Genomic DNA, 26422 nt, shown 5'->3' on the forward strand with positions numbered 1-26422 from the left:
ATCCTAATATCAGATAAAATAGACTTTAATACAAAAACTGTTAAAGAAACAAAGAAGGTACTATGTAATGATTAAAGGATCAATTTAACTACAATAAATGTACATGCACCCAATTACAGGGAACCAGGCTATTTAAAAGAAATTTTAATGGAACTGAAGGGAGATACAGACTCCAATACAATAGTAATGGAGGACTTCAATACCCCACTTTCAGCAATGGACAGATAAACCAGACAGAAAAACAGCAAGGAAACAGAGTTAATCAACACTATAGACAAAATGGACCTAAAGGATATCTACAGAACTTTCATCCTACAGTTGCAGAAGACAATTCTTCTCACCAGTGAATAGAACTTTCTCTAGGATAGACCTCATGCTAGGCCATAAAGCAAGTCTCAGCAAATTGAAATCATACCATGCATCTTCTTGACCACAATGGAACTGTTAGTTAGGAATTAGCTTATGTGTGTGAGAGAGTGGCTTGAGGAAAGGCATGCAACAGCCTCAGAAGAATCCCAGTATTTTACAATGAAAAATCCATGGTAACTTCCTAAGTGGCCTCAGTCCTTCCCCCAAAGGAAAGCTCCCCAGGTGAGTCATCTCTCTGCTACACCAAATGGGGTATCTGGCCTGATAACATTGAGCAATGAATCCATAATATTCTTCCTCTAAGACAGGAAACCTAGGGGAGGCTCCACTGATGAGGCCAGAATGTGGGGAGGAATTTTCCTATTTTATATTCAGCAAACCTTTTGTCCTGGAGGAGGAGGAGGAAGGGAAGGAGAAACAACAGGAAAAACAGGGTACTCTTTCCTTTATAAACCCCAGTCTGAACATAGACTGTGCACTCAGCTCTCAGCTCTCTGCTAAGCCGCCTGCTTGGCCTGCCAGGTGTGTTCTCTCAATTTAACTTCTTGCACGAAGACAAGAACCCCACTCATCTCTGCCAACAGAATGAAAATGGAAATTACCAACTCAAGAATCTCTAGAACATATGCGAACACATGGAGACTGAACAACAGGTTCCTGAATGAAGGGTGGGGAGGACTGTTATAGATCAAATCAAAAGAGAAATCAAAATATTTCTGGAAATGAATGAAGATGACAATACAACATATCAAAACTTATGGGATACAGTAAAAACAGTGTTAAGAGGCAAGTTTATAGAAATTGGTGCTTATAAAAAGAAATTGGAAAGGCACCAAATAAATGAGCTATTAATGCATCTCAAGGACCAAGAAAACAATAACAACGAAGCCCAAAGTTATTAGGAAAAAGGTAACAAAATTTGAGAAGAAATAAACAAAATTGAAGCAAAAAAAAATACAAAAGATCAGTGTAACAAAGAGCTGTTTTTTGGAAAAGACAAAATTGACACGCTTTTGGCCCAATTAACCAAAAAAGAGGGATAAGACCTAAATTAATAAAACCAGAGATGAAACAAAACATATAATAATAGACACTACAGAAATAAAAAGAATCTTCAGGAATTAATATGAAGAGCTGTATGCCAACAAACTGGGAAACCTAGAAGTAATGGATATATTTCTGGACATATGCAACCTACCTAAACTGAGTCATGAAGACTTAGAAAACCTAAAGAAACCAATAACCAAGATTGAGATAGAATCAGTAATAAAGACCCTCTCAAAAAAGAAAAGCCCAAGGCTGGGTGTCTTCACTTCTGAATTCCACCAGACATTTAAAAAAGAACTAATTGCAATTCTTCTCATGCTATTCAAAACAATTGAAAAGGATGGAATCCTCTCAAATTTATTCTATGAAGCCAGTATCACCTTAATTCAAAAAAACAGAAAAAGATACAATAGAGAAGGATAACTATAGACCAATTCCTCTGATCTACATAAATACAAAAGTCCTCCACAAAATGCTAGCCAATAGAATCCAACAACACATCAGAAAGATGACTCACCCAGACCAAGGGGGATTTATCCCTGGTATGCAGGGATGGCTCAACATTTGCAAATCTATAAACATGATACATCACATTAACAAACTGAATAAAAAAACCATATGGTTATCTCAAATGATGCAGAGAAAGCATTTGATAAAATGCAACATCTTTTCATGATGAAAACCATAAGCAAATTTGGTATAGATGGAAATTCTTCAACACAATCAAGGCAATTTACAATAAACCCACAACTAGCATTGCTGCTCCCCCTCTTCATGGAGGAACGACACAGGACCCTGCGCTGTTCTTTCGTCTGCTCGGCCCTTCCTGGGTTTGCTGCTGGTTCTTCCCGGGTTGGCTACCAACCCTTCCACCTCCGTGGAAGGGCGGTTCCCCCTAGCCACTTTCCCCACTTCCGCGGGGGAGCGGCACACCGCCGGCCGGCTCTCTCGGGGGCTGCACAGGTGTTCCCTCAGATGTTTCTGGTGCATGTTGTCTCTCTCCTCCTTTATAGTCCTCTTCCACCAATCCCAACTCTGCTACTCACACGCCGAGTATGCTGCTCTCCTCCAATCAGGAGCAAGATCAGCTCCTGCAGCTCAGTCAATCAAATTGGCGAGAGGCAGCTGCGTAGAAGTTGTTACTCCCTTCTCAGCTCCATATTGTGGGAGAGCAGATGCATAGAATAAGTCTTAATTCCAGTAACTTAGTCTAGTCCGAGTTGCTCCCCACACAGCATCATTTTGAATGGGGAAAAATTGGAAGCATTCCCACTAAGATGCACAGACAGTCAAAGATGCCTACTCTCACCATTATTATTCAATATAATCCTGGAAGTTCTAGTTTAGGCAGCAAAAAGAAATCAAAGAGATACAAATTGGGAATGAGGAAGTAAAACTATCTCTATTTGTAGATGATATGATTCTATATATAAGGGATACAAAAGACTCCACCAAGAGATTTTTGAAATTCATAAAAGATTGATTTCAAATAGAATACCAATGACATTATTCTCAGATCTAGAAAACATGATGCTGAAATTCATATGGAAACACAGGAGACCTGGAATAGCTAAAGCAACCTTATAAAACTAAAACAAAGCCAGAGGCATCACAATACCAGATTTTAAGACATACTACAGGGCACTTACAACCAAAATAGCCTGGTCCTGGCATGAAAACAGATGGATAGGCCAATGGAACATAATAGAAATAGAGAAATCAATCCGTAGACATACAACCAACTTACCTTTGACAAAGGAGCTAAAACCAATCCCTGGAGCAAGGACAGTCTCTTCAACAAATGGTACTGGAAAAACTGGATCTCCACATGCAGAAGTATGAAGCAAGAACAATACCTTGAGTCTTAACACAAAAATACACTCAAAATGGATCAAAGACCTAAATCAATGACATGATGCCAACAAGTTACTAGGGAACATTGGGGAAACCCTGGAAGGTACTGGCACTGACAGAGTTCTTGGAAAAGACCCCAGAAACACAGGCAATCAAAGCCAAAATTCACAAATGGGATTCATTCAAATTGAGAAGCTCTACACTGCAAAAGAAACAATCAGGAAAATGAAGAGGCATCTGACAGAATGGGAGAAATTTGCAAACTATGCAACTGATACAGGATTTTACCCAGAATCTATAAAGAGCTCAAGAAACTCAACAAAAAACAATCAAGTTAAGAAATGGGCAAAGGACTTGAACAGGCATTTTTCAAGAGGATATCCAAATGGCCAACAGACACATGCAAAAATGCTCAGGATCACTAGTAGTCAGGGAAATGCAAATCAAAACCACAATGAGGTTCCACCTCACCCTGTTAGAATGTCTTTCATACAGAAATCAACAAACAAATGCTGGTGAGGATGTGTGGAAAAAGGTACCCTAATCCACTATTGGTGGGGATATAAACTGGTACAGCCAGTGTGGAAGACAGTATGGAGATACCTCAGAAATCTGAATATAGACCTTCTATATGATCCAGCCATCCCACTCCTGGGAATCTACCCAAAGAAAAAGAAATCAGCATATGAAAGAGTTATCTGTACCCCACATTTATTGCAGCTTAATCCATAGTAGCTAAGATATGGAATCAACCCAGATGTCTGTCAACTGTAGACTAGATAAAGAAATTATGGTATATGTATATCATGGGATACTACACTGTAATAAAAATGAAATCCTGTTATTTGCGACAAAATGGTTGTAACTGGAAAACATTATACTTAGTGAAATAAGCCAGTCCCCAAAAGACAAATACCACACGTCTCCCTGATCTGTGGTAACTAATAGAGTACATAAAAGGTGATCTATAGAAGTGAAATTGACACTTTGTGATGCAGTGACTTTCAACAGCCTTTGTCTTGACTGTTGAGGAACAATTTTCATTTTCATATTGTTTATTGAACTCTTAGTGTAGGGTTAATCTTATGTGTATAAAGTCAATTAAAAATAGATCTTAGTTAAAAATAAGAATTGGAATAGGGAGGTGGAAAAAGGATGGAAATATGGGTGGGAGGCAGGGTAGTGTGGGAAGAATCACAATGTTCCTGAATTTTTATATATGAAATGCATGAGGTTCATAGGTAAATAAAAGGTTTATAGGTTAAAAAAAGGGACAAAAATCACAGAATAATTTCAATAACACAGAAAAAGCATTTAACAAAATCCAACAATATTTATAATATTAACACTAAATAAACAGGAATAGAATGGAACTTCTTCAATCTGCTAAAGGGCATCTATGAGAAACCAATAGTTAATGTGATACTTAATCTAAATATGATCTAATCGTGAAAAACAACACCTTTACCCTAAGAATGGAAGAAGTTAATTTCAAATTATATATCTGATAAGGAACTACTGTGGAGAATACATAAAAAATGCTTATAACTCAACAATGTTCATATTCATAAAGATATAATGCAATTTTAAAATGTGTGGAAGATTTGAATAGATACTTCTCCAAAGAAGAAATGCAAATGGCTAGTAAACACATGAAAAGATGTTCCACCTTGTTAGTTATTAAATAAAATCAAAACCACAAAAATACCATAATCAAGTGGGATTTATCCCAGAGATGAAAGGATGGGCTAGCACACACAAATCAACAAACATAGAGAATCAATAAAATGAGGGGAAAAGTCATTCAATTATCTCAATAGTTTTAGAAAAAAGAATTCAATAAAAGTCAACATCTGTCAATGTTTAAAAATGCTGAAAGTATTAGGCATAGAAATAAATGTACTTCAAAACAATAAAGGATATATGTGACAAACTTATATACTATATCTTACTGAATGGCAAAAAGCTTAATTTCCTTTAAGATCAGGAAAAAGGCTACAACATTCCTCTTGTCACTCTTATTCAGTATAATATTTGAAGTCTTAGCCAGAGCAATAAGGCAACAGAAATAAAATTCAACCAAATAGGAAAGTAGGAGATCAAATTATCTGTGTTTGTAGGACACACACACATACACACACACATACACACACAGTGCAGGCTGCACCAAAAACCACAACTGATAAATAAATTCAGTAAGCTTGAAAGACACAAATTAAACTTAAAAACTAGTAGTTTTTTATAGATGAGTAATGAAATTCTTGAGAAAGAAATCATGAAAGCAATACTGTTCACAGTTGCCATAAACTAAATTAGATAAATAAGAATACATATAACCAAACGAATGATATCTATAATAAAATGATAAAACATTGATGAAAGAAATTGAAAATGACACACACAAATTGAAAGGCAGCCATGTTCATGGACTAGAAGAAATAATGTTTTAAATGTCCACAATACCCAAAGATACTATCACAGATAATATAGATTTAATGCCATTCCTATGAAAATAATGATCAAATAAAAAGTTTCTAGTTAAAAGAAGAAGAAAAATCTTTTTAGTGAATGGTGTGGGGGAAAACTAGATATCTATATGCAGAAGACTGAAACCAGACATCTACCTCTCATTCTATACAAAAACCAGCTAAAAATGGATCTAAGTGTTAAATGCAGTCAAACAACTATGGAAGTACTAGAAGAAAACAGAATAAATGCTTCAATACATTGGTTGGGCAGAGATTTTTTTTGATCTGACCCCCATGGCATAGGCAATCCAACAAAAAATTGACAGATGTGATTATATCATATTAGAAACCTGTACAGCCTAGGAAACAATCAACAAAATGAATATATAACATACAGAAGGGGAGAAAATATTTGCAGAGTATTATTCTGACAAGGTAATAATTTCCAGAATATATGAGCAACTTAAACAACTCAACAAAGCAAACATCAAAGAATCTGACTTACAAATGGTGAATGGGGGTGGGCATTTGTCACAGTGATTAGGATGCTCTTTGGGAGGCCTGCAGCCCATATTTGAGTGCCTGGGATCAAGTACCAGTTTTACTTCTGATTTCCACTTCCAGCTAATACACAGGAGGCAGCTGGTGATGGCCTAGGTACTTGTGTTCCTGCTACCCACATGGGAGACCCAGATTGAGTTCTAGGCTCTTGTTTGTGGCGGGCATTTGGTGAGTTAACCAGTGGATAGAAATCTCTTTCTGTCTCTCTGCCTTTCAAATAAAAAGAAATTAAAAATGGGTCAATGACTTGAATAGACAACTCTCAAAAGAGGACATACAAATGGCCACCAAGTATATGAAAAAATACTTAGTATCACTAATTATCAGGGAAGTGCAAATCAAACCACAATGAGCCTAGTTAAAAATGTTATTTTCAAAAAAATATAGGGTAAAAATGCTGGTAAGAATGGAATGGGGAAATCACATATGCTGTTTGGGGGAATGCAAATTACTAGAGCCATTATGGAGAATAGTATGGAAGTTACTCAAAAAACTAGATGGGGCAGCCCTGTGGCTTAATGATTTAAGCTGATGCCTGCAATGCTGGCATCCCACATAGGTGCCGATTCAAGTCCTGGTAGCTCCACTTGCAGTCTAGCTCCCTGCTAACTCATTTGGGAAAGTAGCAGCAGATTGTTCAAGACCCTGAGCCCCTGCACTCATGTGGGAGTCCTGGATGGGTCTCCTGGCTCCTGGCTTTGGTCTGGTCTACCTCCTTCATTGTGGCCAACTGGGGAGTGAACTAGTGGATGAAAGATATCTCTCTCCCTTTCTCTCTCTCTCTCTCTGTAACTCATCCATTCAAATGAAGAAAATAAATCTTTTTAAAAATATATTTAAGGGGCTGGTGCTATGGTGCAGCGGGTTAACGCCCTGGCCTGAAGTGCCGGCATTCCATATGGGCACCGGCTGAAGACCCGGCTGCTCCACTTCCTGTCCAGCTCTCTGCTCTGGCCTGGGAAAGCAGTAGAAGATGGCCCAAGTCCCTGGGCCCCTGCACCAACTTGGGAGACCTGGAAGAAGCTCCTGGCTCCTGGCTTCGGATTGGTGCAACTCCAGCCATTGTGGCCAACTGGGGAGTGAACCTCTGGAAGACCTCTCTCTCTCTCTCTCGCTCTCTCCCTCTCTCTTTCTCACTCTCTCTGCCTTTCCTCTATGTGTAAATAAATCTAAAATTAAATAAATCTAAAAAAAAAAGAAAAAAATATTTTAGAAAGACTAGAAATGCAACTACTATAGGATCCTGTATTCCCACTACTGGGAATATATCCAAAGGAAGTTGAATCAATATATGGAAGAAACATTTGCACTCATTAGTTTATTACAGCACTATTTGCAATACCCATGACATGGAGCCAACCAAGATGTCCATCCATGGATGAATGGATAAAAAAAATGTGTTGCATACATACATGGAATAGTGTTTAACCATAAAAAGCATGAATGAAAGTCTGTTGTTTGCTGCACAATGAATGGAACTAGAGGACCTAATGTTAAGTAAAGTAAATAAGTCAAATACTGCATGTCCTTTCTTACATGTGCATATTAAAAAGTTGATATCAAAGAAATAGAGAATAGAACATTGGTTACTAGAGCTTGGGAAGGGTGTGGGGTGAGGGGTGGAGAGAGGCTGGTTAACAGGTGTAGGTGTGTAGGTGGATAGGAGGAATAACTTCTCATGTTCCATGTCACAATAGGATAACTATGGTTGATGACAACTAATGGAGTATTTTCAAAATAGATATTAGGAAAAAAAGGGACTTTAAATGTTTCTAGCCTACAGAAATGATAAATGTCTGAGGTGATATACAGTTACCTTTATGTGATCATTATATATATGACTTGAAATGCCACGCTCTACCTCATAAACTTGTATAATTACTATGTATCAATTAAAAATAAAAATATAAAATATGGAGCTGTTACAGCAACACTTGTTGAAACAAATGTTTTAAATTTATAAAAGGAAAAAGTGATTAAATAGCAGTAACTTGGATGATGACTATAACTTTTCATGAAAATTGAAGGAGATAGCGAAGAAAATTATCTAACAAACCCAACATTCCCAAGATTGCTTGACTGGATGCAAGAGGGAAGTGGGCAAGAAAGAAAAGTACCTATAAACTGTGTGTCAGACTTATAAGAATTTCATTTGTCCAGTCAACACATGCCTGAGTTATAGCTAGAAGAGGAGACTATTTTTAAAAAATCTAAATTTAGAAGGCAGGAAAAACCCCATCTTTTGCTTGTGCCTCAGTTTCCAGCATCATGAACCAGACATCAGTGCTGTGAGTTCAGTCAGCTTTGAGGGTAGATGACTGCTGTGCAAGGAAGCCAGAGGTGACAGCAAGCCCTCCTTACCTGAGACTGAAGAGGACATTTCCATCCGGGTGTACTCGCAGCATGATGTTCTCCACAGTTGTGTCATGGATAAAGGATCTTTTAGAATGGACAAAAAAGACATCAGGCACCCAAATCTTTTTGATCAATCTATGATCAAAAGTCATGCTTTTGTTTGTTCTGCTTGGAAAGGAGAGCCTCTCATCTTTCCAGTAATGCCTGAGATAAAAAGTCATTGTAAAGTCCTAGGCAGAAAGAAAAACAGACCAATCAAAACCAGTAGGCGGTTCAGGATGACCACTGCAATACCTTTAGTGCTAGCACTGATGGACATTGGTGTCAATGACTTAAGAGTTAGTGGCTTCTGTGGAAGACAGTATAGAGATACCTCAGAAATCTGAATGCAGACCTACCATATGACCCAGCCATCCCATATGAAAGAATTATCTTAACCTCCATGTTCATTGCAGCTCAATTCACCATAGCTAAGATATGGAGTTAACCCAGGTGTTCATCAGCTGTTGATTGGATAAAGAAATTATGGTATATGTACACTATGGGAGTACTACTCAGCTGCAAAAAAATAAAATAAATAAAATCCTGTCTTTTCTAACAAAATGGATAAAACTAGAAACCATTATACTTAATGAAATAAGCCAGTCCCCAAAAGATAGATAACATATGTTTTCCCTGATCTGGGGTAACTAACAGAATACCTAAAATGTAATATATTAGAGTGAAATGGACATTTTAAGATTCAATAATTGTTTACAACCCATGTCTCTTCTGTTGAGGAACAGTGGTTTTTTTTTTTCCTTCAAAATATTTGTTGAACTCTTTATTTAGTATAGGGTTAACCTTATGAGTGTATTAAGTAAACTGAAAATAGATCTTTGTGAAAATTAAGAGTGGAGAATAGGAGAGGAAGGAGGAAGAAAGGTTGGAGTATGGGTGGCAGGGAAGGCAGGGTGGTAAGTATCAGTATGTTCCTAAATCTGTATAGATGAAATGCATGAAACCTGTATAACTTAAAATTTAAAACAAGAGTTAGGGCTTATACTATTGTATTTTCAAGTATGTTTGGTGTAAAGCTAATGAGTTGAAGTTTTGAGCTTCTCCTTTACAGGGACTCTGGTGAGTGTTGAGAGTTTCTAGAAGTTATTGAGCATTCAGGCTGGGGAAGGGTAGTCAGGTTATAACAGGCAGCATGACGACATCAGCTTGTGGGTAAATTACCTAGAGTTCTCCAAAGAAATGGACCTGAAGCACCACTCTGATTGCTTTTTTATTGGGATTTCTTTTATAAATCTAAATATATTCACTTTAAAAATAGATTTTATATTTGTGACCTTGTATTATTTTTTAAAGATAATCCTCTAAATGGAATAAACTACAGTGCCATAAAAATATGAATATACCAGTTATTGGAGCTTTTGGTAGAAAGCAAGTTATCAGAGGTCCTGGGACAAAGACAGTGATCTTCCTCTTGAGAGACAGAATATCATGAAATGGTGCCTCTCAAAGTTTAGTGTGTGAAAGAATCACCTGCGAAGTTTGTTAAAATGGCATATTCCCCAGAAGCTAATTCCCAGAGATTCTGATTCAGTGCAGGGTGCACTGCAGTTGTAAGAATGCACAGATGAGAGGAAAAAAATATGTTAGCAACAAATTAACAACCTAGTCTATGATTTGAGTTTCGTTTGGTTCTTAGAGATTACATTTAATATTTTGCCTGTTTTAACAGAAACTCTCCTGGCTTCAACCAAGTCACTGGGTGTGGACAATGATACTATGTTTCACCTTTCGCAATTCTTTACTTATCACCATCTCTTACTTCCCAACACTAATCCTTGAGCTGATGAATATAAGAGGACTTCAGAATTTATTATACAAAGAATATATCTCAGCAAGCTATAAATAAGTCATTATAATTATGAGCTAGTTTGTTTTTCCTAGGTTCAGAATAGAGGTACATTGTATTATTGCTCTGGCTTAATCTGAGAGCATTAGACATGTATAATTTTGGATTAGGGTAAGGGCAAATAAATAGAATGATTCATTCATTGACATAACATTACTCTATAGGGAACTGTGTGGGTTACAGCACAGATTGCCTTAACAAGCATGCATTTACAATTAGATGCTCAATCTGATCTGAAGGCCACTGGGCAGGTACTGAATTTATGAAGTCAAATAGCAGACATGGCTGTATATCAGCGACAGAGCAGTGTCACCACCAGCTGATACTATTACCAAGAGGAGGAGCTGGCTGAACAGCATGCTGGGAGCAGAGCAAAACAAAAGGGACTGAAAGTGAATTTAGGGTGGGGCAGAGGGAGTGGGACAAAGAGGGTGAGAAGATAATAATGGAAAGCAAACAAGTGGACACTGAGGGGAGGGCACCGATGATTAGAAAGCACTTTCAGACTGAGCAAGGTGAACCCGTCACAGCTTGAACTGATAGCAAACGGGAAAGCTAACCTCATTCAGGGAAAGATGAAGTCCAGGGAACAGCACTGTGGCACAGCAGGTAAAGCCACTGCCTGCGATGCCAGCATCCCATGTGGGTGCTGCTCCTCTTCCAGTCCAGCTCCATGAAAATGTGCCTGCGACAGCAGTGGAAGATGGCTCAAGTCTTTGAACCCCTACCACCCACGTGGGAGACCTGGAGGAAGCTCCTGGCTCCTGGCTTCAGGCTGACACAGCCCTGGCTGTTGTGGACATCAGGGGATGGAAAATCTCTCTCTCTCTTTCTGTAACTAACTTTCTTTCTTTTTTTTTTTTTTTTTAAGATTATTTATTTATTTATTTGACAGGTAGAGTTACAGTGTGAGAGAGAGACAGAGAGAAAGGTCTTCCATCTGATGATTCACCCCCAAAATGGCCGCAACGGCCCGAGCTACGCTGATCCGAAACCAGGAGCCAGGTGCTTCCTCCTGGTCCCCCTTGCAGGTGCAGGGCCCAAACACTTGGGCCATCCTCCACTGCCTTCCTGGGCCACAGCAGAGAGCTGGACTGGAAGAAGAGCAACCAGGACTAAAACCCTGACTCCCATATGGGCTGCCGGTGCTGCAGGCGGAGGATTAACCTAGTGCACCACCGCGCCGGCCCATAACTGACTTTCAAATATATAAATCAATACTATTTTTTTTAAAAAAAGATGAGCAGTATTAGGTACTGAAGAGTAGAGACATTGAGAATTTTAGATGCAGATTGGGTCATTCAGAAATAACTTGGATATTATGCCAGAAAAAGAGAGATAAGAGCTGTTCATGTAGTAGGAATGGCTAGAGAGTATCAGTACAAATTGCCTTTGGTTAGGAAAGGGTCAAAATATTCTAGATCAGGCCTTCTGAGTAGAGTCCTATTGACACTCTGAGAGCAGGATGGCAAAACAAAGGAAGTTTAATCTAAGGCTTGTATTGAACTGAAATAAATATTGAATTAGGCAATGATGAGGACTAGCAGGATCGCTAGCTGAGTTTACAGACTGAAATGAGGTACAGTGGGTCACAGAAGATTTTTGTTTAGACAAAAATCTCTGAAATTTTTGTGCCCTGAACTTGTCATTCAGTTAATGCTTTAGAGGAATCCCTATCAATAACGATATCCTTAAGTATATACAGGAAATGCTATTTGATCTTAGTACTTTATATTTTCTAGGTCCTGCCCCTTGGAGACGCTTGCTTTGCTTGTTTTCTCTAATTCTCCTTTCATATTTTATCTTTAATTCTGATATTTGCACATTATAAAGATAAAAGATCTAAATTTCAGAACTTTATTCTATAGGTCACTGTATATGTTACAATTATCAGAAATACTGTCATTCCAAAAAGTATCCAAAAGCAACTTCTGAACATTTTATAAGGACACACATGTAAAAGATTCCAGAAAAGTGAACGAAGCCCAGAGGTTGACAGAAATAAAAATGCCTATTAAATGAACAGATTGGAAAAACAACTAACTAAATTTTCAAGATGGAAATGGAGTTTGAAAAGAAAGCAGTTTAACTTTTCCCCATTTTTGGTAGTGGTAATCCTGGGCTTTATTAAACACCAAAACAAAACAAAACCCCAGGCTGCTTTATTTTAAGTGGAGAATGAAGGACAATGAGCATCTGCCTAGGGCTGCAATCACATAGGGCGCCAAGGACCAGGTGAGTGATTTCAACAAAGCAGCAGGCTTCAAAGAGCACAGCAAGGCATGGCTTCCAGGGCAAACTCGACAAGGCACAGGCCCTCTCCAGAGGATTCAAAAATTAGACTGCTTAGTACTTTGGGTGATGGTAGTGGTGGTGAACAAAACTAACATTCAGCTGAATACAAAATTGAAACCCAAAGGAAAACCAAACCTGGGGCCGGCACTATGGCGCAGTGGGTTAACGCCGTGGCCTGAAGTGCTGGCATCCCATATGGGCAACAGTTCAAGACCCAGCTGCTCCGCTTCCTGTCCAGCTCTCTGCTCTGGCCTGGGAAAGCAGTAGAAGATGGCCCAAGTCCTTGAGCCCCTGCACCCACTTGGGAGACCCGGAGGAAGCTCCTGGCTCCTGGCTTCGGATCTGCACAGCTCTGGCCGTTGTGGCCATCTGGGGAGTGAACCAGCAGATGGAAGACCTCTCTCTCTCTCTCTCTGCCTCTCCTCTCTGTGTAACTCTGACTTTCAAATAAATAAATAAATCTTTAAAAAAAAAAGCAAATCAAAACATATCCATAATTAACACTTGGGCGTGGTATAATATTGATAGGAAACAAAAGGGGGCGAGTGTTCAGCACAGAGTTTAGAACACTACTTGGAAGCTTGAGTCCCATGTGAGGTGCCTGAATTTGAGCCCTTTCTCCACTTGTGATTTCAGCTTCTGGCAACTGTGTACCCCATGAGGCAGCAGGTGATGGCCCAAGTAATTTTGTTCCCTGTTAGCCATGGGGGAGACTTGATTGAGTTACTGGCTTCTAGTGGTTGAGAGTACTTGGCGAATGAACCAGTAGATGGGAGGTATCTCTTTGTCTTTCTACCTTTCAAATGAATAAAATAAAAGACACAAACGTAAGAAATGAGTGATGAAAAAGACAGTACAATTGAGGAGAACAAAATAAGATGGAGTGAGTGAAATGTATGAACATTGAGCAATCAGGTAAGAACAAGGAAACAGACACTAAGAATTTGAAACTATAAAGACATTCATTATTTGGCACAGAAAAATAAGCTGAAAGTGGCTAAACGAAACTCTACTATATCAATAAATTCACAGAAGAACAGGACGTCAAAAGGAAATAGATGCAAAGAAGCATGTAGGTGCTTGTGCATGTAAGTTGGTGATGGTGTTAACTATTCTTTTTTAGGGGGAGATCCTGAAAATTATAGAAATTACTTAAATGAGAAATTATTTAAATGAAAAATTATGTAGACAAGGAGGTTGGTTCTCAAGTAGAAATAAAGGAAATAAAATGGAAGAATTATGATAGGGGATATTAAAACATAAAAAAGCTAAAATGCTAAAGCCAAGTTAAGGGTGGGAATGAAAAAATGAAAAGGGAAGGCATACAAATGACAGAAGGCAGGAAAGGGCTAAAAGGAAGGGTGAGGATAGCAACCATTGAACAGTCTGAAGTTTCCTGGGTAGTAATTCATGAACAATACCTTATGAAAATGCAGCTGTTATGTTGCAAAATAAAATAATCCTAGTCTCTTCCTAAAATACAGGGGAATAGGGGCGGGCACTGTGGCACAGTGGGCAAAGCCACTGCCTGTGGTGCTGGCATCCTATATGGGTGCCGGTTTGAGTTCTGGATGCTCCACTTCCAATCCAGCTCCCTGCTAATACGCCTGGGAAAACAGTCAAAGATGGCCCAAGTCTTTGGGCCCTTGTACCAATATGGGAGACTGGGAGGAAGCTCCTGATTCCTGGCTTTGGGGTTGGCCCAGCCGAATGTTGCAGCCATTTGGGGAGTGAACCAGCAGATGGAAGACATCTCTGTCTTTGTCTCCGCCTCTGCCTCTTTGTAACTTGGCCTTTCAAATAAATAAATAAATAAATATTTAAAATATAAGGGAATAGACAAAAGTTTTATTCTCACGCATTTAAAAAAATCCTTTGTTCTCTGTCACTAATTGTCTACAGCTGAACAAAATTAATGTCAACTGAAACACGTGGAAGCAGTTAATAAAGCCTGGTACAAGGGCCTATTATTTTATGCGTAAGGATTCATAGATGTGATTTCCTACTCTAATACATTATAATCATGTTTATACAGTTATTCTCAGTTCATGTTACACAGATAACTTTATCATAATGTTCTTGATTGCCCACTGCTGTAAAACCATTAGGGGGAAAAAGAGATGAGTAGGAAAGAAATCCAAGGGCAGAGAGCAGGATAGAAAAAAACAACCACAGTGCTATTATTAAGCAAAGTAGGAAAGATAAATAATATACATAATTAAAATGATTTATTAAAACACCTGTGATTTTGACACTATTCAGTTTCTACCCTTTCAGAAAAAGACCAATATCCCTTGGGGAAACTTACCATGTTAACCTCTGAAATGCTGTCAATGCTTTCAACCTGGACATCTATACCTACGGGCACCGGTGAACCTTTGGAAGAATAGGTAATTCGTTGAGAAATGCAGCACAATTATTTGAGAAACATTCAAAGTAGAGAAAGATCAACAGTCATAGGTTGCAAAGAATTGTTTTTCAAGTTTAATGGCACATTCTTCCATTATGTATTGAATCAGTTAATGTACATTCAATCAGAATAAAGGCATGTGTGTAATAAATGTTATTCCAGTGATCATAGGTCATTTGCTTGGGAACATTTCAATATTTTCCTTCTAGAGGATAGAAGTGGTGTTCCAGTTTATTTCTATTTTTTATGTCTATTTTTTAGCTAGTCATGACATAAAAAGGAACGAAGTTCAGAGCATACAGATTTATACTTCTCACTGTAATGGTCTCTCTTAGAGTCGGGGAGTGTCACAGAGACCTTGACCCTGGGCTGTGTCAAAACATTTTCTCTCTGGCCAAAATCAATCCACCTTCCCTTTATGTAGTGGTTGACAGACTGGAGGAATGCAGATGATAGTGCAGTGGGTGCGTCCCACAGATGCCGAGTCAGAAGTGTCCCTTTGCTGATTGTCAGCCATCACAGGCTGCATTTGGAGAGAAGCAAACATCCTTAGAAACACATTTGATGAGAACGGACTGAAAGTTGGCACTGGAGCAATTGTAGCCAGAAAGCCGCTAAGACTTGTCTGAAACTGAGTCTCTCTGAATCAAGTTCATGAGCCCAGAAAACCCAAACAACAACACAAGGGAACCCAGAGTAGACTAAGCTACAGTTTTTCCAAGTGACTCCTGACAAAGGTTTCACCACTTCCTGTGTGAAGGGAAATTGATGTTAGTAACTTCGTCATTTAGTTTTGTGTATTAAATTTGATACCTACATGAGTATATGTTAAAATAATTTATATACTTATACATAATCTTCACATGTTTGTTCCCATAAGGAGCCTTTCTCAATTAAACTTCATTGTCTACAGAGTCAACTGTTGTTGAAAAAATGGGACTATTGCCTGAATGGATCCCAGCTGCCCGTTTTAGCCATGGTTCTGGGAGGTAGCAGGGTCAGGCCTGAACAGCTTCATTCTGGGCCAAGTAACAGTCGAATGTGCGACATGTGATATAAATGTGCATACAATTCAACAGCTTTTTAAATGCACAATGCAGTGTAAATTGTATTGCCAGTCCCTGTCTCTCCTGTGAATCTCCCATTAATTGCCAATGTTACCTTCATTTTCTCAATGTCAGATTCCCATTTTTGTTCCTGAAGTACTTACCTTCAATGCATTCCTTATTTGGAAAGGTTTCAGCTGGCCAGGCAGTGGCCTTTCACTCAAATATAGCTTTAGGCCTAAGGATACTTTATTTGCATCTTACCCACCAACTTCTTCCTGCCAATATTGGACCCATCACATCCTATAACACTAACAATGACAATTCTATCACATTGCTTAATGGTAACTTGGGAACAACTAAGTATTATTCTTCATAGGGTTTGCTAGTTTCTTATTTATGCATTTTAATTTTATTTATTTTCCCCCTTACATTACTAGGGTTACCAAAATAACGTTTCATGAAAATATCTTGTTCATGGTCCTACCTGGCACTTCCTGGTGAGTAAATCCTTCCATTAACTCCAATACTCCAACATAACAAAAGATTTGGAAAGGTTTTAGAGAAGTGGCACACGTCTTAGACAAAGTTTGGAGTCACATAGATCAGAACTGAACACCCAATTCCATGACTATTACCTGACCTAGTGTAAATAACATCTCTAAGCTTAGTATCCTTATCTATAAAATCTGAGTGAATGCCCACCTTGGAGACACAATTGAGGACCAGATGTGACATAGTTACCGAACTTAATTAGTGCTTAACAAGTGGCACAAAATAAATCTCACTGCTACTATAATTAAGCAAAAATGTGAACCTGCTTTTAGGAAAATAAGCCACTATTTCAATTCCACACTCAAACATTCAGACAATCAGTCCACCCTTCACTCAGGGGGAAACAGGAAGATACAGTGCTTTCCATCATTTATTTCCGACAAAACCAGAGGACAACTTGGAAGCTGCTGGCTATGTTTGCAAGCCTGCGGGCAGGCTCCTGAAGCTGCCACACAGGACCTCTGCACACTGCTGCGGGCGAGGTGCTGGAGCCCCAGGTTGCTTGGAGGCCGGCCTGAGAGGCTGGCCAGGGTCCTCTAGGAATGAGTTCCTGTGAATATCTTAGCCATCTTCTTTCCGTCCTCCTCGGTTATCCTGTGCTCGTTGGGATGTGCTCTCTGCTCTCTGTCCCCAAGGAAAATATCCTGGGGTATTGTCTGGTCCTATTCTGTTTCCTTTGAGCTCCATGATCCAGTAGGCCTTACTCCTTGTGCTAAGAACCTGTGGTATTCCTGAGTTCAGAGTAGAGGGTGAGGGGCAAGAAAAGGCAAGACACAGAATCCTAGGACAAAAGTTCCCAAGAGCAGTCCTTTTACAGACAAGGAGCAGAGTCACGGGAAAGGTGGCTATCACACAGAAGGGTTAAACATCATGGATTTGTAGCCACGTAAAACCTGAGACACAGCCAAACTTCTGCAGATCTCTGAACTCCTCATACCTCAGTTTGCTAATCTGTAAAAGCTAGGAAATAAACATGGTACCTACATGATAGGGCTGCTGTGGGGCTCTGAATAGTCCAGTCCTTAGCCTAACCCCGCCCAAATGTTTTAATGACCACCTTATCCTTATCTACTGGATCAGTAGTAACAGCACAAATAATTGGATAAAAACTCAGCCATTAGAGATATAAAGCATTTAACATGGAGTAAAAAATGATATCAACATTAACCTTCATGATTATATTACTAATTTCTCAGACTCAGCAACTGGGTATTAACCGGTAAAGATGAATGAAGGCTTGCGTTTTATGATCTTGCCTTTTTATAATCCTTACATGCATAAAGACGCATCTGGTTTGTATGGAGGCTAGAATAAGGAGGGTTACATTCAAGTTATTTAATTTATTTGTTTAGTACACTTAAAATACACTATATATTATTTCCTGTGATCATTACAGCCACTTAGCTGGGTAGAACTGATTTCCGCTCTACTTGACAAATGAAGAAACTCAAATTCAGAGAGGTTGCGACACTTGCCCAAAACCCAAAGCTAGCTAATGATAGGGTTACAGCCAGGTCTTTTGATTCCCAAGATAGGCCTCTTATTGGACCAGCAGAGCCTGTTCTAACAGCTGTTGTAACTCTAGCCTTTGTCTTCACGAAGTAGCCATATCTAGATGCTGAATTGATTTCACTTTGAAGAAACAAAGAAGTGATCATCTCTAAGACTAAAACAAAGCTCTCAGTGATAGGAGATGTACTGGGTAGGAGAAACATAAATAAAGAAAATGAGCTGCAATTTATAACCCAAGTTAAACAAAAAGCTCCCCGAAATTTATATCCTCCTGTTTCCACATAATGAGTCAATTAATCTTCTAATGCTTTATAAAAGTAAAAAACACTGCAGTAGCAGCTGGTTTTAATGTTAAAGCTAATTAGGAAAACACATTAAGGCAGGAGAAGTGCTGAAGTTACATTTCGCTCAAGAGGAAAGAAGTATGTGCATGTGTTTGTGTTCTGGACACAAGAAAGAGAAGATAAATTAAGGCTTGTCTTTGGCATCCCGCAGCCCGCTTTCCCCAAGGATGGCCGCCATGAGGGAGCAGAGAAATGGGTTGCTGTAGGAGCTGTTCTGAGCAGGACAGGCAAAAGGCTAAGAACTACGTTTCACATGGTGATCGGACTGACACTTTTGACTGAATTTGTGGATTTTTCTGCCTGAACATGTAGGCCATTTGGTCACGATTTAGCCTCAGTGTATGACTGTCAGAAACATTTCTTAATTGTGAGATGATTTGCCATCTGTCACTAAGTAGCACATTTCAATTGTATTTTTAATAACCCCACAAGATAGCCTCAGGAAAAATAAATTCAAAAATGCATTTTTTCACAGAGGCAGGATTTAGGCCTAGTGATTAGGACATGGCTTGGGATGCCTGCGTCCCATGCCAGACTGCCTGGGTTTGAATCCCAGCTCTGTCCCCAATTCCCCCACCCCAGGAGACAGGTGGTGACGGCCCAAGAGCTTGGACCCGTGCCAGCCAGAATGGAGATCCAGATGGAGTTCCTGACTTTCGGCTTCTGCCTGGCCCAGCCTTAGCTGTTGTGGGCATTTGGAGAGTTAGCCAGTGGGTGGAAGATCTTTCTCTTAAATGAATTAATAAAATACACAGAAAAACGAATTTTCACTTGGAAAATCCTAATGTGCAACTCTAACAGATCAAGCAAAGTGAAAATGCGTGGCCAACTTTCTGTTACTCTGGGAATGGGATGATTTAGAGGATGAGGAATGAAGGCATAAACATTTGAAGATACAAGAAAAGTGTGGGCTCTTGATGGTTACCTGTGTGCCTACTACCTGGGGATCTTGTTAAACTGCAGATTTGATTCCAAAGTTTGGTGCGCGCAGGGGGAGGGGGCGTGGTGCTGGGTGTCGGCATTTCTAGCTCCCTGCTGATCCTGCAGGTGGCCTCCAGACACTTCTAGTAACACGGCATCTCCAGGCTGCTGGCACATCCAAGGACGTTCATTCTTCTCTCAGTCTTTCTAGCTTTCAACGGCCTACAGTAATCCCCACAAAAGCCCTTACCTCTAGGATAGGAATTTACTTAATTGAGGAACCTAACCTGAGAAGAATTAAGGGGGCTTTTGGAATTGGTGTTGAACAACAACACCTCAAGCTGAGCTTCCGACCGCAGCTCTGGAGTCGCCAGATTCTTCATTCTCGTGGGACTGGCGCCCTCTAGTGTCTGAAAAGATCAATCACTTGGCAATTTTCTCTGAAGATTATCACTAAATGGTGGGATCTTACATAGAGACCAAAGCACAAAATACCTGCCTGACGACGGTAGAGGGGGCTATCCAAACTTTTCAGAGAAGAAACAGGCCTTTCTGAAAATTAGTTAAGGGCTCAAGTGTGTTTAGCAGAAAAAGGAAGATACAACAGAGAGCTAAGTAAATAGTCTCAGAAGGAAATGAAAACTGACCTATTTCCAAACCTGCCTCATTTCAAGGCTTCTAAAATCCTAATTTGAGATCTAATTAGTGTGAGAAATGTTCTGGAAAAAAAAAATCAAACTCACCAGGGTTTAATCTGATGCTGGTAATATACTGCAGGGATCAGTCTCCCCTAGGAATTTGTTGGACATGCAAATTGTTGGCCCCACCCAGACCTCGTTGGGGTGGGGCCCGGTGATCTGCAATCAGCCTCCAGGTGGTTCTAAGGCTGGCTACAGCTGCTCACTCATCAAGATCAGACCCTTAGAATTGTAACCCAGTGCCTCCCAGGAAATTAAGCAAATTCTAATAAACCAACCTTCAACCTAACAACTGGGGTCGCCACTGTGGCAGAGCAGTTGAAGCCTCTGCCTGCAGTGCCAGTATTCCGTGCGGGTGCAGGTTCGAGTCCTGGCTGTTCCACTACCTATCCAGAGCCCTGCTCATGCGCCTGGGAAAGCAGCAGAGGATGGCATGAGTGAGTGTTTGGGCCCCAGCACCCATGGAGGAGACCCAGAAGAAGCTCCTGGCTCCTGGGGTAAGCCTGACTCAGTCCTGGTCATTGAGGCCATTTGGGGAGTGAACCAGCAGATGAAAGATCTCTATCTTTCCTTGTCTCTCTGTAACGCTTTCAAATAAAGAAATAAATTAAAAAAAAAATACAACAACTACCTTATACACATTTTTATTTTATCTGTAAACAAATTCATTCTCTGTGGAAGGAATCTGTGGGGAGCAACTCGGACTAGACTGTTACTGGAATTAAGACTTATTCTATGCATCTGCTCTCCCACAATATGGCGCTGAGAAGGGAGAAGCAGCTTCTACACAGCTGCCTCCAGTTCAACCAATAAACTGTAGGACCTGCTCCTGATTGGAGGAGAGCAGCGTACTCGGCGTGTGGGTAGCAGAGTTGGGATTGGTGGAAGAGGACTATAAAGGAGGAAAGAGACAACATGCACGAGGAACATCTAAGAGGAACATCTAAGGGGAACATCTATCTGAAGGAACACCTGTGCAGCCCCCGAGAGAGCCGGCCAGCGGTGTGCCGCTCCCTTGTGGAAGTGGGGAAGGTGGCCAGGGGGAACCGCCCTTCCACGGAGGTGGAAGGGACGGTAGCCAACCTGGGAAGAACCAGCAGCAAACCCGGGGAGGGCCGAAAAGACGAAAGAACAGCGCAGGGTCCTGTGTCGTTCCTCCACGAAGACGGGGAGCAACAGGAATCCACATGCCTGTGGCACTAGCCTTGGTTATCACCTCAACACCCGACCCTGAGCTCTTTCCCACCCAGCCCTGAGCTCTTGAAGCCCTTGTGACTTATCAGAGGTAATCAGTACCTGTTCTACTGTGGAGGAGCCTGCTTCACACCCTCATCCATACTTCCCTCATCTGCACGTCTCTGAAAAGTTCTCAGTTCAGGATTTATGGAAATGAGAAGCTTTGGATCAGTCAAAGAAGAGGCAGAGTGGATTGAGCAGTAAGCTGGAGAGCTCCGTTTAGCTGGTTGGTTTCCCCGAAGCTGTGCCTTGCTGGGAGACTTGGCACTCTCAGCGATGCAACTATGCTAAACCATGGGAAGGGAAAAAAGGCTTTGTCCCATCTGTGCACCTCTAGCAAGACCTTCTTCCATCCTACTTCCCTGCTCTTGCACCTGGTTCCAGCACTTAACATTGTCATGGTCTGGGCACGTCTTAAACTCGCTAAGCCCTAGTTTCCACACTGGGGTATGGAGGGATATGATAGTGCTTGTATCATTGATCCTTATGGAGATGGAATGAGATAATGCACTGAAGACTTGGGTCAATGTTAATTGCTAAAAGTGATAAAGAGACGAAAACAAAACAAAATGCAGCACAAGTAGTTCATAGGGAACCATGGCTTTGACACATCAGTTCTTCCAGGAAAGCCAAGCATTGCAGTGCTAAGTAATATTCAGTCCGATTTTATGAATAACAGCAAGTAATCCAACTTCCAGATTTCATTGAAAACAATGGTTTGGTATATAGGAAGATGTATCCATTTACAACAGTGTATATAGTAGAAAAATGAGTTTTTCTGGTCAATTTAAAAATGGGTAATTGATCAAGTATTCTTAAGATCTTTCTAAATTTTTTTTGAATGATCATCTTTGTGCTTTCATCTTGTTTCAAATTTTCAACTCCATTTTGACAGTCAAATAAGTTTAGATGTGAGCTTTGCAGACAGAATACTCACCTCCAAATCCAGGTCTCATTGCAAAATCGTGTTCCTCTATGTGGAGAAGCTGCTTGTGTTTTGGGCGCCACACTTTGGTACTGTCACCTTTCCACTTGTCTTGTCTGCTGCCCCTCAAAGGGAAAAAATACTTTTGAGCTACTCATGCTTCTAGGTATTTTGATTTAGGCTAATCATCTGTGCTCAACATTGCATTTTATGAAGGAAATACAGAAAAGCTCATTTTCTCTGTTCACCTTAAGCCAAAGGCCTGCCAACATTTGCTCCTTATTAAATAAACAGAACAGCTAAGGCAAACCAAATTTTGGAGCACCTTAAATGAAAAATTGAGTCTGGATTTAATGCATGGAAGGCAATGTTTCTCCGAACATAGTTTTTAGACCTGGGCTATCCCAATTACCTCTAATCAGAATTCAGATTCATGGGCTCCCATTCCAGAGCAACTAAATTAACACCCGGGCCAATGCTGTGGCGCAGCGGGTTAAAGCCCTGGCCTAAAGCTCTGGCATACCCTATGGGCGTCGGTTCTAGTCCTGGCTGCTCCACTTCTGATCCAGCTCTCTGCTGTGGCCTGGGAAAGCAGAAGATGGCCCAAGTCCTTGGGCCCCTGCACCCACATGGAAGACCTGGAGGAAGCTCCTGGCTTCGGATAGGCGCAGCTCTGGTCATTGTGGCCAACTGGGGAGTGAACCAGCGGATGGAAGACCTCTCTCTGTGTCTCTACCTCTCTCTGTACCTCTGTCTTTTAAATAAATAAAATAAATCTTAAAAAAAAATGAATTAACACCCAGGGAATCAGGGTTTAGGAATCTACATTTCACCAAGTTACTGATGTGATTCTTGGGTCCTTGAAGCTGAGTAATCTCTGCACCAAGGCAGTGGAAAAAAATTAACACTGCATGATTGTCAACTGATGAAAGTAGTGTTTGGCAAAGAGAAAATGTGCAGGAAACACGAGAGCAGCCTGAGAGTGCAGGCAGGATCTCTGCTGGAGTTTCTGAAACTTAGGGGTGGCAAAGATGGGGCCTGATGCCGGGTCAGTCTGTGAAGTAGGTGAGCTCTGTGTTCACCCACAGTTCTTCGGGGCAAAGACAATGTGGGGAGTGGCCCTTTCTCTGAAAGTGTCCTGTGGTGTGAATAAAGCCCTACCTGGACCTTGAACTTGGACAAGGTGCTGGACCTCCCTACCCATTTTCTGCCCTGTGACACTCACATCCCAGGGATATTGAAACTGTGGCAGCAGCATATCTGTGAGAACGCAACACTTTTGTGAGGGACATGCAAGAGCCTACTCCTGCTGAAGATTGTGCTCTGCTCCTCTTTCCAGAAAAATGTGCCTGTCACCATCACCATCACCATCACCATGGTCAGCAGCTGTGATAATATAAGGCCCTCAGGGCTCTACTAGGTGAATTCTAGTCACTCTGACTACCTGACATGCTGTTGCACTAATAAAAGTCTAGATGTTGATGTTAATACCTGAGATGAGATCTTTTAACTCAAAATGACTTTGATGGGAAGAATTTCAGACCTGAAGTAGCTGGTAGAAGAGAAATGTCCAGGATTATCAGGGCCTAAGATCACCCACTATGGTCTTCTAATAGGGAAGCTTATGACTGAAGCCTTCAGTGGTTTATAGATGTATTTTTGCCAATGATAGAATTAGGGAGGTTGGGAGAACTCTACTTTAGGTAGAAGGCAATGAATTTGATTTTTTAAACATGTTAGGTCACTGAATATGAATATGAATAATTGAACACACAGGCTTATTTTTGCTAACAGCTAGAATTTAAGTAGAAAAAAATCTCTAAGGAGCTAGAATGAACTATTTATTAAAAATGATAGCAGCTAGCTTTTTTTTTTTTTTTTTAATTAAAGGCCTACTACGTTCAAAGCACCAAGCCAGATGTCTTGTAAACATCGTCTTCCTTGGCATACATCCCAATCATCTGGTTTCCTGGGCCCTGTGCCCAGAGTTTCTGATTCAATAAGTTTGGGGTATGAGAATTTGCATTTATAAGAATTTCTCAGAAGAACAACTGGCATAGAAAATAGTAGGCATGTAATAAAAGCTAGCTAGTTGTCGTGTTAAGAAAAATAGAAATCTAATTTTAGCTGGAAACTCATGAAAATTTGTGAATTGCTTTGGTAATATTTTATAAAATACAACTAAGTAGCATGTCACTTAAGAGTCTTTGGAGAGATTGGGTAACATAAATCTTAATTAAGACTCCCGAGAACTCTGATCACAGAGCCTGTTAAGAAATGCTCTCTTGGCAGCACACAAAGGCACATGCACCTGTTCTTACCTGAGGGCTTTTCTGATACACAGTGAGATGGTCCACATTTGTCTATTTTTACCTTTTTGTGTGTCATCTATTTCCCTGAATTTGTTGATTTTATGTCCTCTAAAACTTTTTTGGGAAACAATCTTCTGCTTCACACACTTACTTAAGTAGACATCTATAATTTTCATCATACATTTTATAACTTTTAAAACATTTATTTTCTTTATTTGAGAAGAGGGAGAGGAGGGACTGAGTGCTCACTTCTGCTGGCTCACTTCTCAATGTCTCAGCAAGGCCAGTTCAAAGCAGGGAGCGGATTCAACTGAGAGTTCCTATGGCTCCAGTATGAGTGGCAGACCCAACTACTTAGTCGTCACATACTGCCTCCCCAAGTCTACATTAGCAGGAGGCTGGAATTGGGAGCAGAGCCAGGACTCACACCCAGGCCCTCCTATATCGGATGAAGATATCCCAGCTGCTATGTTGACCACTAGGCCAAAGCCTCCCTCCTTCATAAACTTTAAAAATATTTCAGTATTAGTGCCTTAAAATAAAACTTATAATCCTTTAAATGTATCCAATAAATATATCATGTGTTGAAAAATATATGAATAAGCTCTTTTCAAAAATTGGAAGTTTTAAAATTATTCTCTGTTTTCTTTGAACTTGTATTTGCACCATAGAATTTTATCACCTTGTATGCCTCTTTGTAACAAAAATGTGTGTACAGTGAAACTAACCTTTTTATTTTATATGACCATTACAAATGAGGCAAAACACAACTCATATAAGTGTTGAACTTTACTGAATTTTACTGAAAATGTGTTTCTTAATGAACTGACTGTGCATTTTCCTACTTATTTATCAGTAAATGTGTATTTACTCATTGCTATAATGAATCTGGATTTATTAAAAGCTTTATTCCTATTTTCTTTTTTTATAGATGCCAATGTCAAAAATTTTGTTCATATATGTATAAGTACATGACACTTGACAAAATTTTTTTAGCACTGTTTTAGCAATGTTACTGAATTCTTTAAATTCCTTCTTACTTATTTTTCAACATTTACCCTATATGGTCTATCATCAACAGTTATTATTAGTGATTTATAACCTGATATTAATTAGGTTCTTCCTTTAATTTTGTTGAAAGTAAAGAAAATAGGAGATCAGTCAGTTTGGAAAAGGCTGTGCTATTTAGACTGGAATAATCTACTCCCTCAACAACATTTATGAAGGTCTCTTAGTACCCAGGAAATAATCAGACTCCAGTATGTTACACACAGTAAGAGTCAGAAAAGTTAATTAAATTAAGACAAAAACAAAGCAGACAAGGGAGCTAGAAGCAAATCCTCTTCACGAAGGGGTTCCTAAGAGAGGAGCGTCGTATTTAGCACAGAGCTCTCTAGTCTTACTCCACATAAGTGTCATTTCAGACTAACGTGTGTCTTTTTCCCTCTCCCCCATTCTAGGAAACGTGGCTTCATTTTCACTGGTAACTAAGAAGAAGGTTTTGGATAACTTCTGTCTGAGCAGAGAATTTTCTAGATGTTTCTGTCCTGATGTTGTCAAGCAAAGAAGTCTCAGTCTGCAGGAGGATTTTTCGGTGGCGTTCTTAGT

General features: G+C 40.0%; 1 protein-coding gene across 4 annotated transcripts in view; it reads right to left on the minus strand.

The window, feature by feature from the left end:
• GABRR3 (gamma-aminobutyric acid type A receptor subunit rho3) overlaps positions 1 to 26422 on the minus strand; it is a 72822-nt gene that overhangs the window by 41319 nt on the left and 5081 nt on the right. The window contains exons 2-4 of one of the 4 annotated variants that reach the window (XM_070071947.2): positions 22515 to 22621; positions 15164 to 15231; positions 8661 to 8884 (exon numbers count right to left, since the gene is read on the minus strand). In XM_070071947.2, the coding sequence (XP_069928048.2) occupies positions 8661 to 8884; positions 15164 to 15231; positions 22515 to 22621 (399 nt within the window). Of the gene's footprint in view, positions 1 to 8660; positions 8885 to 15163; positions 15232 to 19647; positions 20025 to 20386; positions 20532 to 22514; positions 22622 to 26422 lie in introns of those variants that run through there. The other 3 variants (XM_089330695.1, XM_089330694.1, XM_089330693.1) reach the window with 3 other exon arrangements.

The sequence above is a fragment of the Oryctolagus cuniculus genome, chromosome 4, assembly GCF_051225735.1.
Source record: "Oryctolagus cuniculus isolate XC-2025 breed Fujian yellow rabbit chromosome 4, ASM5122573v1, whole genome shotgun sequence".
NCBI lineage: Eukaryota > Metazoa > Chordata > Mammalia > Lagomorpha > Leporidae > Oryctolagus > Oryctolagus cuniculus.